Source organism: Microcaecilia unicolor, unplaced genomic scaffold, assembly GCF_901765095.1.
Source record: "Microcaecilia unicolor unplaced genomic scaffold, aMicUni1.1, whole genome shotgun sequence".
Classification (NCBI taxonomy): Eukaryota; Metazoa; Chordata; class Amphibia; order Gymnophiona; family Siphonopidae; genus Microcaecilia; species Microcaecilia unicolor.
The window spans coordinates 16,609-35,421 of NW_021963319.1; the positions used below are offsets into that span (position 1 = coordinate 16,609).

The 18,813-nt window shown below is 46.5% G+C and overlaps 1 protein-coding gene across 1 annotated transcript in view; it reads right to left on the bottom strand.

The window, feature by feature from the left end:
* Window positions 1-1,741: 1,741 nt before the first annotated feature.
* LOC115459182 (cyclin-G-associated kinase-like) overlaps window positions 1,742-18,813 on the bottom strand; it is a gene marked incomplete at its 5' end in the record, with an annotated part of 94,680 nt that continues 77,608 nt past the window's right edge. The window contains 2 exons of the mRNA XM_030189044.1: window positions 1,742-1,782; window positions 4,126-4,284. Coding sequence (XP_030044904.1) covers window positions 1,742-1,782; window positions 4,126-4,284 — 200 coding nt within the window. The remainder of the gene's footprint in view (window positions 1,783-4,125; window positions 4,285-18,813) is intronic.

Sequence of the window (18,813 nt, forward strand, 5' to 3'; positions counted from 1 at the left end):
ATTACTAACAATAGCTCTGCAAGTTCATTTTTCAGTTGTATCAGTACTCTGGGATGAATACCATCCGGTCTAGGAGATTTGCTACTCTTCAGTTTGTAGAACTGCCCCATTACATTCTCCAGGTTTACAGAGAATTTATTAAGTTTCTCCGACTCGTCAGCTTCGAATACCATTTCTGGCACCGGTATCCCACCCAAATCTTCCTCGGTGAAGACCGAAGCAAAGAATTCATTTAATCTCTCCACTACAGCTTTGTCTTCCCTGATGGCCCCTTTTACTCCTCGGTCATCTAGTGGTCCAACCGATTCTTTTGCTGGCTTCCTGCTTTCAATAGACCTAAAAAAATTGTTACTGTGTGTTTTGGCTTCCAACGCAAACTTTTTTTCGAAGTCCCTCTTAGCCTTCCTTATCAGCGCTTCGCATTTGACTTGACATTTCTTATGCTGTTTCTTATTTTCAGTTGGTTCCTGCTTCCATTTTCTGAAGGATTTTCTTTTAGCTCTAATAGCTTCCTTCACCTCAGTTTTTAACCACGCCGGCTGTTGTTTGGCCTTCCGTCCTCCTTTTTTAATACACGGAATATATTTGGCCTATGGTGTTTTTGAACAGCATCCACGCCTGATGTAAATTTTTGACCCTTGCAGTCGCTCCTCTTTTTTTCCACCATTCTTCTCATTTTATCATAGTCTCCTTTTTCAAAGTTAAACGCTAACGTATTTGATTTCCTATGTATACTTACTTCAAAGCTAATATCAAATCCGATCATATTATGATCACTGTTATCAAGCGGCCCCAGCACCATTACTTCCCGCACCGCTCTGCTAAGGACTAGGTCTAGACTTTTTCCTTCTCTCGTTGGCTCCTGTACCAGGTGCTCCATAAAGCAGTCCTTGATTTCATCAAGGAATTTTATCTTCCTAGCGTGCCCCAATCTTACATTTACCCAGTCAATATTGGGGTAATTGAAATCACCATTATTGCGTTGCCCAGTTTGTTTGCGTCCCTAATTTCCTTTAACATTTCTGCATCCTTCTGTTCATCCTGGCCAGGCGGACAGTAGTACAGTCCTATCACTATCCTTTTCCCATTTAAACATGGAATTTCAATCCATAGTGATTCCAAGAAGTGTTTTGTTTCCTACAGAATTTTCAATCTATTTGATTCAAGGCTCTCGTTAATATACAATGCTACCCCTCCACCAATTCGATCCACCCTATCACTACAATATAGTTTGTACCCCAGTATGACAGTGTCCCACTGGTTATCCTCCTTTCATCAGGTCTCAGAGATGCCTATTATATCTAATTTTTCATTTTCTGCAATATATTCTAACTCTCCCATCTTATTTCTTAGGCTCCTGGCATTCGCATATAGACATTTCAAACTATGTTTGTTGTTCCTATTTACACCATGCTCAGTACTTGACAGTATTAATTTGCAATCTTTTGTCTGTTTTTTATTTTTATTTAAGGACATCTGATCTACTACGGTCTCTTTTGCAACCTCACTATCAGGATACCTTATCTTCCCTGTTTTGGTGAATATCTTTGAAAGATACCTATCCCGAACCATGCGCTTTTGAGCGAATGTCGGCCTTCCCCCTGTTTCTAGTTTAAAAGCTGCTCTATCTCCTTTTTCAATGGCGATGCCAGCAGCCTGGTCCCACCCTAGTTAATCATATCGCTCTTTTTTGTGAATGATGTTTTATTGTTTAATAGAGATCTGGGGCTGACCCTTCCTATTATTCAGGAGGTGTTTCGGGAATCTGAAAGAGTTGCGAGGCTGAAAATTAATATGGATAAAAGTGAGTTACTGGGTATCACACCACTACTAGGGTGGAGGAAGATTGGTTACGCCTGGCTCTTCCTTTTCGCTGTGCCTCACTTAGTTTTTGATATTTGAGTATTCAGGTGCTCTGTGACCTGCGGTGCTTATATGCACTTAACTATGACAAGACATTATCCCATATTCGCACAGAATTGAGGTGATGGAAAGGGTTATGGTTGTCCTGGTAGGGCTGCATAGTGGTGATGAAGATGAATGACTTACCGCAGTTGCTCTTTTTGTTTCAGACCTTACCACTTAGCATCCCCTCATAGAGTTATCTGGCATATACAAGCCTTCCGTTCCCACTTTATTTGGGAGGGGAAGCGCCCATCGTTGGCTCAACAGGTTTTGTGGAGAGCCCCGGAACAGGGTGGTAGAGCAATCCCCAATTTAGTTTGGAATTATAAGGCCACCCAGTTCAGAATGATGTTAGATTGAAAACTTGGACAGTCTGTGATATTGGAGCAGTGATAGTTCCCTAATCGCCCATTGAGTACTCTTTTGTGGACTTCTCTGGGCCCAGGGTGGTCCCCCCAAAAGATATCAAATCCCTTTCTGCGCCATTTATTTGAGATATGGGGAGAGGCATATAGACTGCGGGGACAGATGGATCTGGTTTCTATCTTGTATTGAGAGTCCAGATTTGAGGCAGGAAGGGGGGGGGGGGGGGGGGGGGGGCGTTTCTGCTCGATGGAAAGGGCTGGGTTTGGTTTGCTTTTGGAGGACTTAGCTGAGGGGCGAATTATACCTTTCGAGAGGTTACGGGGTTAGTATAATTTACCATTTGGGGATTTTCTTTCCTACATGCAACTTCAGCATTTTATAACTAGACAGGGCTGGTTACGGGATGATCCCCGAAAGGAGTGACTGGAAAATTTGCAGTTACTATTGAAAAAGGCTCACTGATCCATTTCGTTACTTTATAAATATGTGAGGGGGTTAGGATTTTTCTAAACATAAATTTATGCTTAGTTGGGTGGAGGACCTCCAGTGCAGGTTTTCTACCCTGGAATGGGAGACCACGTATGCACAAGTACAGAGGGCTTCGGTTTGTGTGTTGCTTCAAGAGAATACTTATAAAGTACTCACTAGATGGTAATAAACTCCCGACGGTTTACAGCGGATGTTTCCCACCTTATCTGATGCATGTTGGCAATGTATGAATGGGATGGGCACTTTTTTGCATACTTGGTGGGAGTGTGCTTTAATACCTCCTTTCTGGTCCAAGGTAATACAAATCTTATTCACAGTCCTCCGGACTGAGTTGCCTTTTACACCACAGGCTTGTTTGTTGGGCCTTTACAGTGATCGTCCTATTTGGTGGGAAGGCAAATTGCTAACATGGGGTATGTCTGCTGGGAAATGTCTTACTACAATTCATTGGAAAAGTATTGTGCCACCTACCCTGGAAGATTGGAAGCAGCATTTTCACCATCTGTTTTGGATGGAACATCTTACTGGTCAGCGTACAGACTGCTTTCTGCTCCATAAGTGCGATTGGGACTTACTTCAGGACTGTTTTGCTAATATTTAATAAAAGAGGGGGGGATAGGGAGAGGGTGGGCTTTTGGGTATGTGGATTAGTTGAGGACTCTGGGAAGGGTAGGTGGGGATGATCTTCGGAGTGTCTTGAAGAAACCACAGGGCATCCCTGATGGGGGCTTGATTGTTTGCTGGTTTGGAGAGGAGGAAAACAAATGACTGAAAAAGGAAACAGTGGTTGTAGAGCCATGGTTATTTAACCATATACAGTAGAGACATCTAATCTTTACAAGAAAGATTTGGAAGTTTGTTTCATTTGGAGCCACGCACAGTCACTTAACCCTATATGTATGATTGGAACACTTGTTAGTCTTCAGAGAAACTTGCTTAGTTGATTGGAGTTCAAACCAGCTTGTAGCTTTTGGTCCTAAGTGCTGAGATGCAGCCTAAGGAAACGGAAAGTTTCTCAGTAATGCTGAATGACAAAGGGGAAACACCCTATAGAGGGGACCAGTATAATTCCTGCCAAGTCTGAATACAGAACAGTTCACACACATATAAAATGGTACCAGACGTCAAACTTCTTAACATGATTTGAATAGCATAGAACTGATTAGAGGGATAAATTTGCATAAAATACTTCCCTACTAGCAAATACATCTTAGGCTATATGACTCATGAGTATGAAATTTGTTTCTATATTATAAAAATTTCTGTTATAATATTCTCATTGACATTTTGAACTAGTTGCAATAATGGGCTTGTAAGAACAACTTATTATAAAACACAAGTAAACTAATAAATAACTGAAGTTGCCTTGCCAATCCAGTGTGCTGAAGAAATTATTTGCATCAGAATCATCGTTCTGGGGATAATCTGGATCAGTGAATTCGCTCTTAGAGGAATGGGCTGACGTCTCCATTTCTTCTTCATACTGGGCTGTAGATCCTGGTTGTCTAGGCAGTTCAGGTTTACCTGTTAAAGGAGGAATTAAAAACATAAATTACTTAAATTTATATTCAATCATCATTTACACATTAGATGTATATAAGCTATAAGGCATTCTGCATAGCATGAATTGCATTCAAAACACATGCCCAATTACCAATCTGGCAGTAGCCTTTACCAGGCTCAAAGTATGTGAGTTGTTATACTTTGTTCAAAATATTTATCTGTAAAGGAAACAAAAATGTTCTCTACTAAGACTTTTTTTTTTTAATGGAAGTGCAGTATTTTGGATTGCAGAGTACAAAGTGTTCTAATGCTAACAATACACATTAAATGTACTGTCCTCTTCTACACCTTTTTAATGTGACTTAGGAGAGCTACTACAGAAGCTTGAAACAAATAACAGCCTTCGTATGACTGCAGGCTCTACACTTGTCCCTATGATAAAACATTCCAAGTTGACAGTATTCGAAAACAGGCAAGAGTAATGGTCAAGGTAGAGCTTACTACCAAGGGAATGATTCCTTTATAACAAATATTAAAAAAAAAAAAAAACCTGTTTACTTGAAATGTATTCACAAAGAACATCAATAAAAAAGACATCAATAGCTTCTTCAAAACCCCTCCTAACCAATATCCCCACATCCTACATCACTGGTATGCATTGGTGTCCAGATATCAAGAGACCAACATCATGTAAAACCCAAAAGACGAGATGCTTGAACAACAGTGTCTCAATGACAAAGGCCTTCTTACCAAAACTCTGGTGAGGCTCTCTGTCTCATAAGTACTTCAGACTTCATAAAATTTAGTTAGATGTCCATGTCTCAATGCCATCATGCTACCGTCGGCACTATGAACGGAATGATTTATGACCATTGAATTGGTTGACTGAATTGCTGTGGTCCTGAAGCAGCGCAATGTGAAACGGGACCCGTTGACCACAGTTGAATCACGGTCTGGGAGGAGAAAGTCTGCAGTCTGCCGAAGTTAAGTAAAACTTTATAACTTACTCAGCAAAGCAGTTTTGTTGTTTAGCATTAGAAAAAACCTTTTCAAAAAAATGTTTTAAAATGAGGAGGTTTTAGAAGCGCCTGTGATGATGAATTTGTAGCCTTTACCCCATTTACATTTGTGGGAGTGGCTTGTTTTTGAGGCGTTTTTCCTCCTTGAATGGAAGAACTCTGACTTACACATTGACAACTGTGTTCTGTATTTATAAGTACAGTTAATGAATGGAACCAGTTTCCTCTTGATATCTTTAGACAATGCCATCAATTTTGACATTTGAAAAATAAAATCCATTTTTTGCACTTCTGGAGCTAAAGAAGGTAAGAAGAGTTGTTTCCAAGCTTGTACTACAGCCAGTTTTCTTGCCGTAAAAAGATAAACTGCCAATTTATGATGTTCCACCTTGATCTCAGAAGGTTTGAAATGAAGCAAGCAATGATCTGCCCTTCCAGGGTATGGTATTTGTATTATCAGTTGTATGTTATTTGTATTATCTGTTGTAAAGTATCCAAAATGGATAGCCAATACAGCTGAACCTTCAGACAGCTCCACCAAATGTAGTAAGAGTCCCCATGGCCTCCACATTATCTCCAGCATAGATCAGAGGATTTGAAACATTTTTTCAAGCTCACAGGAGTATAATACCAGTGACAAAAAAAATTAAAACCATTTTCCACAAGGCTACTAGCAGTGGAAACTTTCAACAGACATTTAAAGCCCCTCTTCCAACATTCTGGGGGATAACTAGTACCTAAACCTGCTTCCCATTTGGATATGTACTTCTGAAGGGGAGTATGATATTCTAATAAAGCTAAATAGAGGCAAGATACACTTCCCTTATCTCCCTCTTCTTATTGCCTTTCCAAGAGGGTTTCCTCCAAGCTTAATTTCCACTTGGTTTAAAGATGAATAAAGTCCCAAATCTGCCTATAATGGAAAGTCTCCCACACCATTAAGTCATATTTGTCTTTTAAATCTGTAAATGATACAAATTCACCCTCCTTCCACAGTTGCCATAGGGTATGTAAACCACTGACAGCCCATCGTCTATACACCGGATTCCACGTCCCTGAAGGAAAAAGGGGGGCATACTGCACATCTGTTTGGAGATTAGAGCTGATCTGGGAAAAATGTAGTACGAATCATACAAGTAGCAAGCGTGTAGCTAATCCCCTTCACAGTCCTTCTAATTATCCCTAACAGATCCTTTTTGGGTAACCAGGGGACTGCCCAAAGCAGAGCTGTCCCTATCCAAGACTGTTCCCTGTGAGTCCATTTTTTTTAACGCTACCCTGAAGCCATTCAGCCAAAACTCTTAATTCAGATGCCCTAGAATAAAGTAAAAAATTTGAAACACCCATATCCCCCATAAGTTTAGGTTGAAATAGCATTGCTCAACATACCACGGGAGGGTGCTTTTTCCAGATGAATGCAAAACTTTTATGATTTAAATAAACAAAAAATAGCATTTAGGGATAGGTAGGAGAAGGGCCAACAACAAATGAAGTATTTTGGGAAACATCATCATTTTTACAACTTGAATTCTTCCAATGCAGGATATATTTAAGCCCTCCCATTGGTCTTATTCCTCCATTAATTCTCAGAGCTTACAAGGAAAATTAACTTCATATAAGCCTTCCAATGAGGCTGTGATAGGAACTCCAAGAAATTTAATATATCTCCAAACCCACTGGAAGGGTTAGGTGGAAATCTCAAATAACAAGGGTGATGCCGCAAAACACTGGCACGTGCCACAGTCCAATTCAAAAGGTTTAGTAAAGGAGCTATTAATCTTTAAGCTAGCCATGGGGTGTCTATATAACAAGTATCCTCAGGTGGGGTAGCAGCCCAGAATGTCTTTTTTTCCCAAGACAGCAAACATGAAAGGCTAGTACACTCTATCAAATGCTTTTTCTGCATCTATTGATAGTACGATAGTAGGTGTATGTTCCATTTGAACCTGCTGTATTAAATGTAATAAGTATCTATCATGAAAAGTTTGCCTGCCTAAAATAAACCCCACTTGATTATGGGGGTTATTGGGTAGGGGTTGGGACATGGGGATTTTTATAGGATGCAGTGGTGACTTGTGCAAGCAGGGTCTAATAGTCTATAGCTTTGTTGTGTTGGGTTAGCGAATGCTACATACCTGTAGAAGGTATTCTCCGAGGACAGCAGGCTGATTGTTCTCACTGATGGGTTGACGTCCTCGGCAGCCCCCTCCATCGGAAAGTTTACTAGCAAAGGCCTTTGCTAGTCCTCGCGCGCCCATGCGCACCGCGCATGCGCGGCCGTCTTCCCGCCCGAAACCGGCTCGAGCCGGCCAGTCCAGTATGTAGCAAGACAATACACTTCAAGGGAAGACTCAACTCCAAAGGGGAGGCGGGCGGGTTTGTGAGAACAATCAGCCTGCTGTCCTCGGAGAATACCTTCTACAGGTATGTAGCATTCGCTTTCTCCGAGGACAAGCAGGCTGCTTGTTCTCACTGATGGGGTATCCCTAGCCCCCAGGCTCACTCAAAACAACAAACATGGTCAATTGGGCATCGCAACGGCGAGGACATTAAAGAGATTGACCTAAAAAATTTACCAACTAACTGAGAGTGCAGCCTGGAACAGAACAAACAGGGCCCTCGGGGGGTGGAGTTGGATCCTAAAGCCCAAACAGGTTCTGAAGAACTGACTGCCCGAACCGACTGTCGCGTCGGGTGTCCTGCTGCAGGCAGTAATGAGATGTGAATGTGTGGACAGATGACCACGTCGCAGCTTTGCAAATTTCTTCAATGGAGGCTGACTTCAAGTGGGCTACCGACGCAGCCATGGCTCTAACATTATGAGCCGTGACATGACCCTCAAGAGCCAGCCCCGCCTGGGCGTAAGTGAAGGAAATGCAATCTGCTAGCCAATTGGATATGGTGCGTTTCCCTACAGCCACTCCCCTCCTATTGGGGTCAAAAGAAACAAACAATTGGGCGGACTGTCTGGTGGGCTGTGTCCGCTCCAGGTAGAAGGCCAATGCTCTCTTGCAGTCCAATGTGTGCAGCTGACGTTCAGCAGGGCAGGAATGAGGACGGGGAAAAAAAGTTGGCAAGACAATTGACTGGTTCAGATGGAACTCCGACACAACCTTTGGCAGGAACTTAGGGTGAGTGCGGAGGACTACTCTGTTATGATGAAATTTGGTGTACGGGGCCTGGGCTACCAGGGCCTGAAGCTCACTGACTCTACGAGCTGAAGTAACTGCCACCAAGAAAATGACCTTCCAGGTCAAGTACTTCAGATGGCAGGAATTCAGTGGCTCAAAAGGAGGTTTCATCAGCTGGGTGAGAACGACATTGAGATCCCATGACAGTGTAGGAGGCTTGACAGGGGGCTTTGACAAAAGCAAACCTCTCATGAAGCGAACAACTAAAGGCTGTCCTGAGATCGGCTTACCTTCCACAGGGTAATGGTATGCACTGATTGCACTAAGGTGAACCCTTACAGAGTTGGTCTTGAGACCAGACTCAGACAAGTGCAGAAGGTATTCAAGCAGGGTCTGTGTAGGACAAGAGCGAGGATCTAGGGCCTTGCTGTCACACCAGACGGCAAACCTCCTCCAATGGAAGAAGTAACTTCTCTTAGTGGAGTCTTTCCTGGAAGCAAGCAAGATGCGGGAGACACCCTCTGACAGACCCAAAGAGGCAAAGTCTACGCCCTCAACATCCAGGCCGTGAGAGCCAGAGACTGGAGGTTGGGATGCAGAAGCGCCCCTTCGTCCTGTGTGATGAGGGTCGGAAAACACTCCAATCTCCACGGTTCTTCGGAGGACAACTCCAGAAGAAGGGGGAACCAGATCTGACGCGGCCAAAATGGAGCAATCAGAATCATGGTGCCTCGGTCTTGCTTGAGTTTCAACAAAGTCCTCCCCACCAGAGGGATGGGAGGATAAGCATACAGCAGGCCCTCCCCCCAATCCAGGAGGAAGGCATCCGATGCCAGTCTGCCGGGGGCCTGAAGCCTGGAACAGAACTGAGGGACTTTGTGGTTCACTCGAGATGCGAAGAGATCCACCAAGGGGGTGCCCCACGCTTGGAAGATCTGGCGCACCACTCTGGAGTTGAGCGACCACTCGTGAGGTTGCATAATCCTGCTCAACCTGTCGGCCAGACTGTTGTTTACGCCTGCCAGATATGTGGCTTGGAGCACCATGCCGTGACGGCGAGCCCAGAGCCACATGCTGACGGCTTCCTGACACAGGGGGCGAGATCCGGTGCCCCCCTGCTTGTTGACATAGTACATGGCAACCTGGTTGTCTGTCTGAATTTGGATAATTTGGTGGGACAGCCGATCTCTGAAAGCCTTCAGAGCGTTCCAGATCGCTCGCAACTCCAGAAGATTGATCTGTAGATCGCGTTCTTGGAGGGACCAACTTCCTTGGGTGTGAAGCCCATCGACATGAGCTCCCCATCCCAGGAGAGACGCATCCGTGGTCAGCACTTTTTGTGGCTGAGGAATTTGGAAGGGACGTCCCAGAGTCAAATTGGAGCAAATCGTCCACCAATACAGGGATTTGAGAAAACTCGTGGACAGGTGGATCACGTCCTCTAGACCCCCAGCGGCCTGATACCACTGGGAGGCTAGGGTCCATTGAGCAGATCTCATGTGGAGGCGGGCCATGGGAGTCACATGAACTGTGGAGGCCATGTGGCCCAGCAATCTCAACATCTGCCGAGCTGTGTTCTGCTGGGACGCACGCACCCGCGAGACAAGGGACAACAAGTTGTTGGCTCTCGCCTCTGGAAGATAGGCGCGAGCTGTCCGAGAATCCAGCAGGGCTCCTATGAATTCGAGTTTCTGCACTGGGAGAAGATGGGACTTTGGGTAATTTATCACAAACCCCAGTAGCTCCAGGAGGCGAATAGTCATCTGCATGGACTGCAGGGCTCCTGCCTCGGATGTGTTCTTCACCAGCCAATCGTCGAGATATGGGAACACGTGCACCCCCAGCCTGCGAAGTGCCACTGCTACCACAGCTAGGCACTTTGTGAACACCCTGGGTGCAGAGGCGAGCCCAAAGGGTAGCACACAGTACTGGAAGTGGCGTGTGCCCAACTGAAATCGCAGATACTGTCTGTGAGCTGGCAGTATCGGGATGTGTGTGTAGGCATCCTTCAAGTCCAGAGAGCATAGCCAATCGTTTTGCTGAATCATGGGGAGAAGGGTGCCCAGGGAAAGCATCCTGAACTTTTCTTTTACGAGATATTTGTTCAGGGCCCTTAGGTCTAGGATGGGACGCATCCCCCCTGTTTTCTTTTCCACAAGGAAGTACCTGGAATAGAATCCCAGCCCTTCTTGCCCGGATGGCACGGGCTCGACCGCATTGGCGCTGAGAAGGGCGGAGAGTTCCTCTGCAAGTACCTGCTTGTGCTGGAAGCTGTAAGACTGAGCTCCCGGTGGACAATTTGGAGGTTTTGAGGCCAAATTGAGGGTGTATCCCTGCCGGACTATTTGGAGAACCCACTGATCGGAGGTTATGAGAGGCCACCTTTGGTGAAAAGATTTCAACCTCCCCCCGACCGGCAGGTCGCCCGGCACTGACACTTGGATGTCGGCTATGCTCTGCTGGAGCCAGTCAAAAGCTCGCCCCTTGCTTTTGCTGGGGAGCCGCGGGGCCTTGCTGAGGCGCACGCTGCTGACGAGAGCGAGCGCGCTGGGGCTTAGCCTGGGCCGCAGGCTGTCGGGAAGGAGGATTGTACCTACGCTTACCAGAAGCATAGGGACCAGTCTTCCTTCCCCCGAAAAATCGTCTACCTGTAGAGGTAGAGGCTGAAGGCTGCCGGCGGGAGAACTTGTCGAATGCGGTGTCCCGCTGGTGGAGAGACTCTACCACCTGCTCGACTTTTTCTCCAAAAATATTGTCCGCACGGCAAGGCGAGTCCGCAATCCGCTGCTGGATTCTATTCTCCAGGTCAGCGGCACGCAGCCATGAGAGCCTGCGCATCACCACACCTTGAGCAGCGGCCCTGGACGCAACATCAAAAGTGTCATAAACTCCTCTGGCCAGGAATTTTCTGCACGCCTTCAGCTGCCTGACCACCTCCTGAAAAGGCTTGGCCTGCTCAGGGGGAAGAGCATCAACCAAGCCCGCCAACTGCCTCACATTGTTCCGCATATGTATGCTTGTGTAGAGCTGGTAAGACTGGATCTTGGCCACGAGCATAGAAGAATGGTAGGCCTTCCTCCCAAAGGAGTCTAAGGTTCTAGGGTCTTTGCCCGGGGGCGCCGAAGCATGCTCCCTAGAACTCTTAGCCTTCTTTAGGGCCAGATCCACAACTCCAGAGTCATGAGGCAACTGAGTGCGCATCAGCTCTGGGTCCCCATGGATCCGGTACTGGGACTCAATCTTCTTGGGAATGTGGGGATTACTTAGTGGCTTGGTCCAGTTCGCAAGCAATGTCTTTTTCAGGACATGGTGCAAGGGAACAGTGGACGCTTCCTTAGGTGGAGAAGGATAGTCCAGGAGCTCAAACATTTCAGCCCTGGGCTCGTCCTCCACAACCACCGGGAAGGGGATGGCCGTAGACATCTCCCGGACAAAGGAAGCAAAAGACAGACTCTCGGGAGAAGAAAGCTGTCTCTCAGGAGAGGGAGTGGGATCAGAAGGAAGACCCTCAGACTCCTCGTCAGAGAAATATCTGGGGTCCTCCTCTTTCTCCCACGAGGCCTCACCCTCGGTGTCAGACACAAGTTCACGAACCTGTGTCTGCAACCTCGCCCTGCTCGACTCGGTGGAACCCCGTCCACGGTGGGGGCGTCGAGAGGTAGACTCCCTCGCCCGCATCGGCGAAGCTCCCTCCGCCGACGTAGTCGGGGAGCCTTCCTGGGAGGTGGCCGCTGTCGGCACCGCACGCGGTACCGACGTCGGGGACCTCAACCTGGGCGATGGGCCAGCCGGCGCCACGCTCGACGGTACCGGAGGCGCAAGCACCGCCGGTACCGGAGGGGTAGGGCGCAACACCTCTCCCAGAATCTCTGGGAGAACGGCCCGGAGGCTCTCGTTTAGAGCGGCTGCAGAGAAAGGCTGAGAGGTCGATGCAGGCGTCGACGTCAGAACCTGTTCCGGGCGAGGAGGCTGTTCCGGGCTGTCCAGAGTGGAGCGCATCGACACCTCCTGAACAGAGGGTGAGCGGTCCTCTCGGTGCCGATGCCTGCTGGGTGCCGAATCCCTCGGCGACCCAGAGCTCTCGGTGCCGACATGGGGAGGAGACCGGTGTCGATGCTTCTTCGACTTCTTCCGAAGCATGTCACCGGAGCTCCCCGGCACCGACGAGGAGGACGTAGAATCCATCCGTCGCTTCCTCGGGGCCGAGACCGAAGAGGGTCGATCCCGGGGGGGCTGTACCGCAGGAGCCCTCAGGGTAGGAGGAGACCCACCCGAAGGCTCACCGCCACCAGCAGGGGAATGGACAGCCCTCACCTGCACTCCTGACGATGCACCTCCGTCCGACGACATCAGCAGACGAAGTCTCGGTACCACCGACGTCGATACAGTCGCCCGATGCCTCGGCGCCGATGCAGAGGTCCGATGCCTCGATGCAGTCGATGGAGCGGCAGCCAAGGAAGATGGTCCGGACGCTGACGACGTCGATGCACTCGATGCCTCCGGTGCCGATGCCGACGAAGAGCCCGAGAACAAAACGTTCCACTGGGCTAATCTCGCTACCTGAGTCCACCTTTGTAACAGGGAACACAGACTGCAGTTCTGAGGGCGGTGCTGGGCCCCTAGACACTGAAGGCACGCAGAGTGCCTATCAGTGAGCGAGATTACCCGGGCGCACTGGGTGCACTTCTTGAAGCCGCTGGAAGGCTTCGATGTCATGGGCGGAAAAATCACGCCGGCGAAATCAAAAGCCGAAATGGCGAAAATTGAAGCACCAAAATTTAGAGGGAGAAAAATCTCGACCGAGGCCAAAAGAGGCCTACCCCGACAACGAAAGAAAACTTACGGGGCAAAAACTGAGAAATACGGGAAGGGCAGAAAACCCAAAAGGGTCTTCCGGACACTACCGGAGCGCTTCCCGAACTTTTTCTAAGGAAAAAAAGGACAAAAACACGTCGAAAAGGACGCGCGAGGTCGACTCTCTGGGGCACGAACGGCGTAACACGACCGTACCGAGTGCGGACGAAAGAAGACTGGCCGGCTCGAGCCGGTTTCGGGCGGGAAGACGGCCGCGCATGCGTGGTGCGCATGGGCGCGCGAGGACTAGCAAAGGCCTTTGCTAGTAAACTTTCCGATGGAGGGGGCTGCCGAGGACGTCAACCCATCAGTGAGAACAAGCAGCCTGCTTGTCCTCGGAGAATCTATTTTATGTATAATGTTTTTAATATGATGATTTTATTTCCGCACTATGTTAAATCTAGACCACTTTGTGAATCTACTATAATAAAACGCACCCTCAACGTTCTGAGGACACTGATGTCACTGCAGGCACTCACACACAGGTTCGTAACTTCATGGTGGTGAAGCCACAACACTCACCATGTCGGCAGGCCCTGCCCTCGCGTCACACGTGATGATGTTGAGGGCGGGACACAAAAAAAAGGCAAATCAACGAACGGAGAGCAGTAGGCTGTTTCCCTACTCCTCCCCTTCCAACAAATCCCAGCCGCAAACGCCGACATGACCAGCACCCCGGCCCCTTTCAACACATCGCTCTGCCCCTTTGAAGGTACCGGCCCGCCCCCGGTAACACACTCTTCCTCTCAACACCTTCCCACCCCCTGTCACCTCCCATCCCCTTACGCCAATATCCCTGGTGGTCTAGCGGTACCTGTTCGCTCGGGCAGGAACAAAGGAAACCCTGCTATCCTGCCTGCAGCGCTGCTGCTAGCTGCCCGGCTGCATCGTGTCTGAGTCCGGGTCTCTGCGAATCAAAATGGCCGCGAGAGTTGAAGCTGCCTCGCGAGACTTCAACTCACGGCGGCCATTTTTAAACACAGACAGCTGGACTCCAACACAATGCAGGAAGGAACCAAGCAGCACCGCTACGGGCAGGAAAGAGGGGGCTCTTTCTTTCCTGCCCCGACTGAACAGGTACCTCTAGACCACCAGGGAGACAAGCGTAAGGGGAGGGGAAGGGAGTCCGGTGCCGGCTAGGGCCCGTTTCATCACCGCCAGAAACAGGCCTTTCCCACTAGTAACAGATATTACATGTGTGTCTTTGAATGTATGTGGCTTGAATACCCCAGTTAAGTACCGGTTTCTGTTTAAGGAATTGCTGCTGTTGCAGGCAGATGTGACCTTCATCCAAGAAACACATTTGAAACCCACTCATGAGCAACTGATGATGCATAGTAAGTACCCTATAGTTTGGTTTGTCTCTAACCATTATAAGACTAGAGGAGTCTTACCTTCCTACCCCTGGCAAATTGAAATGGTGCTACCAGACAAGGGTGATCGTTACCTTTTGCTGGGAGATGGCTTGTATACTATGGCGTGTGTTTATGCACCTAATGATGAACAGGGAGTATGGTTTGGGCCACATTCTCCTACATCATAGAGAGGGGCGCCTTCTATTAGGAGGGGATTTTAACATCACGATTGATCCACAATTGAATAATATGGCACTGAAGGTGAATTATGCTCAGCAAGGGAGGGCAAAGATTTATTTATTTATTTGTTACATTTGTACCTCACATTTTCCCACCTATTTGCAGGCTCAATGTGGCTTACTTAATACCGTACAGGCGTTCGCCAGTCGGTTGATAACAAATACAAGGTTGTATTGTGGTCGAATGAGGTAGTTGTGGGTCAGGCACCGTGAAGGTCGAAGGGAATGAAGATTGTATATTGTCCAGTACGATCATTGGTTAAGCTGTGTTGCTGGATGTGGGGATTTACGTTGGATCGGTGGGGTAAGCCTTCTTGAAGAGGTTGGTTTTTAGTGATTTTCTGGAGTTTAGATGGTCGTGGATTATTTTTACAGCTTTTGGGAGTCCGTTCCATAGTTGTGCGCTTACGTAGGAGAAGTTGGATGCATAAGTTATTTTGTATTTAAGTCCTTTGCAGTTTGGGTAATGTAAGTTTAGGTATGATCGTGATGATCCGAGTGTTTCTGGTTGGTAGATCTATGAGGTCTGTCGTGTATCCCGGGACTACGCCGTAGAAAATTTTGTGGACAAAGATGCAGATTTTGAAGATGATACATTCTTTGATTGGGAGCCAGTGCAGCTTTTCTCGGAGAGGTTTAGCACTTTCGAAGCGTGATTTACCAAATATCAGCCTGGCAGCTGTGTTTTGGGCGGTCTGGAGTTTTTTTTGCGAGTTGTTCTTTACATCCCGCATAGATTGCATTGCAGTAATCTGCATGGCTTAGGACCATTGATTGTATTAGGTTTCAAAAGATTTCCCTCGGGAAGAAAGGTTTTATTCGTTTAAGTTTCCACATTGAATAGAACATTTTCTTTATTACGGAGTTTACTTGGCTCTCAAGGGTAAGGTTACGGTCAATAGTGACGCAGAGTATTTTTAGGCTGTCTGAGGTAGGGAGGGTGTGTTCTAGGGTGTTTATGGTTGTGGGTTTGTACTTGTTGTGTTGAGATGAGAGGATGAGGCAGTGTGTTTTTTCAGTGCTCAGTTTCAGTTGGAATGAGTTTGCCCAGGAGTTCATGATGTTCAGGCCGTCACTGATTTCATTGGTTATTTCTGTCAAGTCATGACTGAAGGGAATGTAGATTGTGACGTCATCTGCATAGATGAACGGGTTGAGGCCTCGGTTGGATAGGGACTTTGCCAGTGGGATCATCATCATGTTGAAGAGTATTGGTGATAATGGTGATCCTTGAGGTACTCCACAGGTAGCTTTCCACGGTGGTGATATGTTTGAGTTTGATTTTACTCGGTACATTCTGGTGGTTAGAAAACCCTTTATCCAATTAAGTACATTTCCATCAATCTCAAAGTGGCCAAGGAGTCTTAGTAGTATATTGTGGTTTACCATGTCGAATGCGCTCGACATGTCGAATTGGAGAAGTATACTTTTACCTGTGGCTATTTCTTGCTTGAATTTGGCCAGGAGCGTGACTAGAACAGTTTCAGTACTATGGTGGGGGCGAAACCCTGACTGTGAGTCGTGTAGTATTGAGAACTTGTCCATGTATTCCGTAAGCTGTTTGGTCACCAAGCTCCCCATCAGTTTGACTACTAGTGGTATAGACGCAACTAGGTGGTAACTGGTTTGATCGTTTGTATTTTTCTTGGCATCTTTTGGTATTGGGGTGAGTAGGATGTTGCCATATTCCTTGGGGAAGAGACCTTGTTGTAGCATGAAGTTTAGTTGGGATGTGAGGTCTGCTATGAAAAGGTCAGGGGCGGATTTGAGTATATGACTGGGACATATGTCCAGTTTGTGGTGGGTGTTGACAAACCTATAAGTCGTTTTTGTAACTGATTCAGTGGTGAGGAGAGTAAATGTTGACCAGAAACGGTCAGCAGGACATCCACCAGGGATTTGGTCCAGGTCGTAGAAGAAGTTTTCTTTTTTTATTTATTTATTTATATTTTCAACATAATTACACACCAATGTTCATACATTAAGATGTAAAGATTTAGCACATAACTCCAAGAATTATATCAGAAGTAAAATCATAACATATTTGTCCACAACACGTGGATCCAAGATAAGAAAATATAACTAATAAAATTCAGATAATAATAGATATCAAGAAACAACTAGAAGGACATCGGAATCTTGCAGCCTGGACAGTACTACTAAATGGGAACAGCCATCAAAGGAGGTTCGCGTAAAGTTTCCTTAGCTATAAGAAAATCTTTTAATTTAATGGGACAGGAAAACAGGTAATTTACCCCTTCTAAAGAAATCATACATCTAGATGGATATTTAAGAATAAAAGTTCCACCCAGGGAAAGGATTCTTGGCCTTAATGCCAAAAACTCCCTTCTCCTGGCTTGAGTGTCTTTAGCTAAATCTGGAAAGATACGTACTTTTCCGCCCATAAAATCAACATTCATTTTCCTGCAATAAGAACGCAAAATTAAACTCTTATCTGACTCCAGGGCTAATGTTACAAGTAGAGTTGCTCGATCTGAGATCTTGGAACGTTCTAGAAAATCAGTCAAATTATCTTGAGGAAGTGCTGGATCCAAAGACATTACTTTTTTAATATATTGCATTTCCGTCACCAAAGGGTGATGGTTCAACAGAAATGTCCAGAACTTCTGAGAAATACTTTTTCAATAGTTCAGCTGAAGTAATGTATGCAGAAATCAGAAAATTAAGTATCCTTAGATTGTTCCTTCTAATTTGATTTTCTATATATTCCAGTCTCTTCGCCTGAATTGTATTTTCTTTAATAACAGTCACCACTGTCGTCTGCATAGATTGAATTTTTTCATGGTGGGATTCAATATTACCAGTAATCTGATTAGATTGTTCCTTCAAATGTCTTATTTCAGTCTGTGTGGAATCATACATTCGCTGGAGATTCACATTCACCCCTTGGATGGCCTCCCGTAACATATCCATGGTAATTATTGCAGGCTTTGCCACTCCACCTCTTAACCCCAGAGAGTTTACTTCTGGGGTTAGGGCCAGGGGCAAAAATCCCCTCCCTGTTGTTTCAGTACCTGGGGTTGAAGCCAGAACCGGACCTCCCACTGCTGGCGATAGTCCACCCGAATCGGACGCTTGTACAACCAGCGCTTCCTCTGTTCCGCTTCTCCTTCCAGGTTGTGGTGGGGTCAAACCTGCAAGCGGGCTCAAAGTAGCGCCCTCAGCACTGTGCTCCGAAGATGCTATTTCGGAGGTTCCAGAAGCAAGATTTCTTGGTCCTGGTGGGCAGATTCCGAAAACCTCGAGAGTGGGCTGCGTCATGGTGGGTCCACCAGCGGCGCTCGAGGAGATATGAGTTGCCGCTTTACCTTTTCTCTTCCCCATCTTGGCCGGGGAGCGCTCCATGACACAGACCCACTGAACTAGGAATACCGGAGCTCATGCTCACACGTCTAGTTTGGTGGCCATCTTGGATCCACTTCCCCGTTGAAGAAGTTTTCAATGTCAGTGTTGTGCTGAGGAAGTGTGCTGCGTAGTTTTATTATTTTTTCGTTAAAGTAGTTAGCAAGTTTGTCTGTGGGTGGGATGTCTGTGTTGGTTGTGGTGATAGGAGTGGTGTCTAGTAACTTATTTACGAGCTGGAATAGTTTCTTCATATCTTTGTAATGCAATCCTATTTTAGTTTTGTAATAGGACCTTTTGGTTTGTCTTATAGTGTATTTGTATTTTCTGTGCCCTTGTTTCCATGCATTGAGTGTATGTTTATCTTTTGTTTTTTTCCATGCTCATTCAAGTTTCCTGGATTGTGTTTTGAGTTTTTATAATTCGTCATTGAAAAATGGTATTGAGTTTTGTCTTCTTGATATTCTTGTCTTTAAGGGCGCTATTTCGTTTAGTACGCTTCTGCATCTGCCCTTCCAATGGTTGAGGTAGTGTATGGAGTCCGTATGTGTTTTCCATTCGTTGTCATATATCAGTTGCCAGAATACTT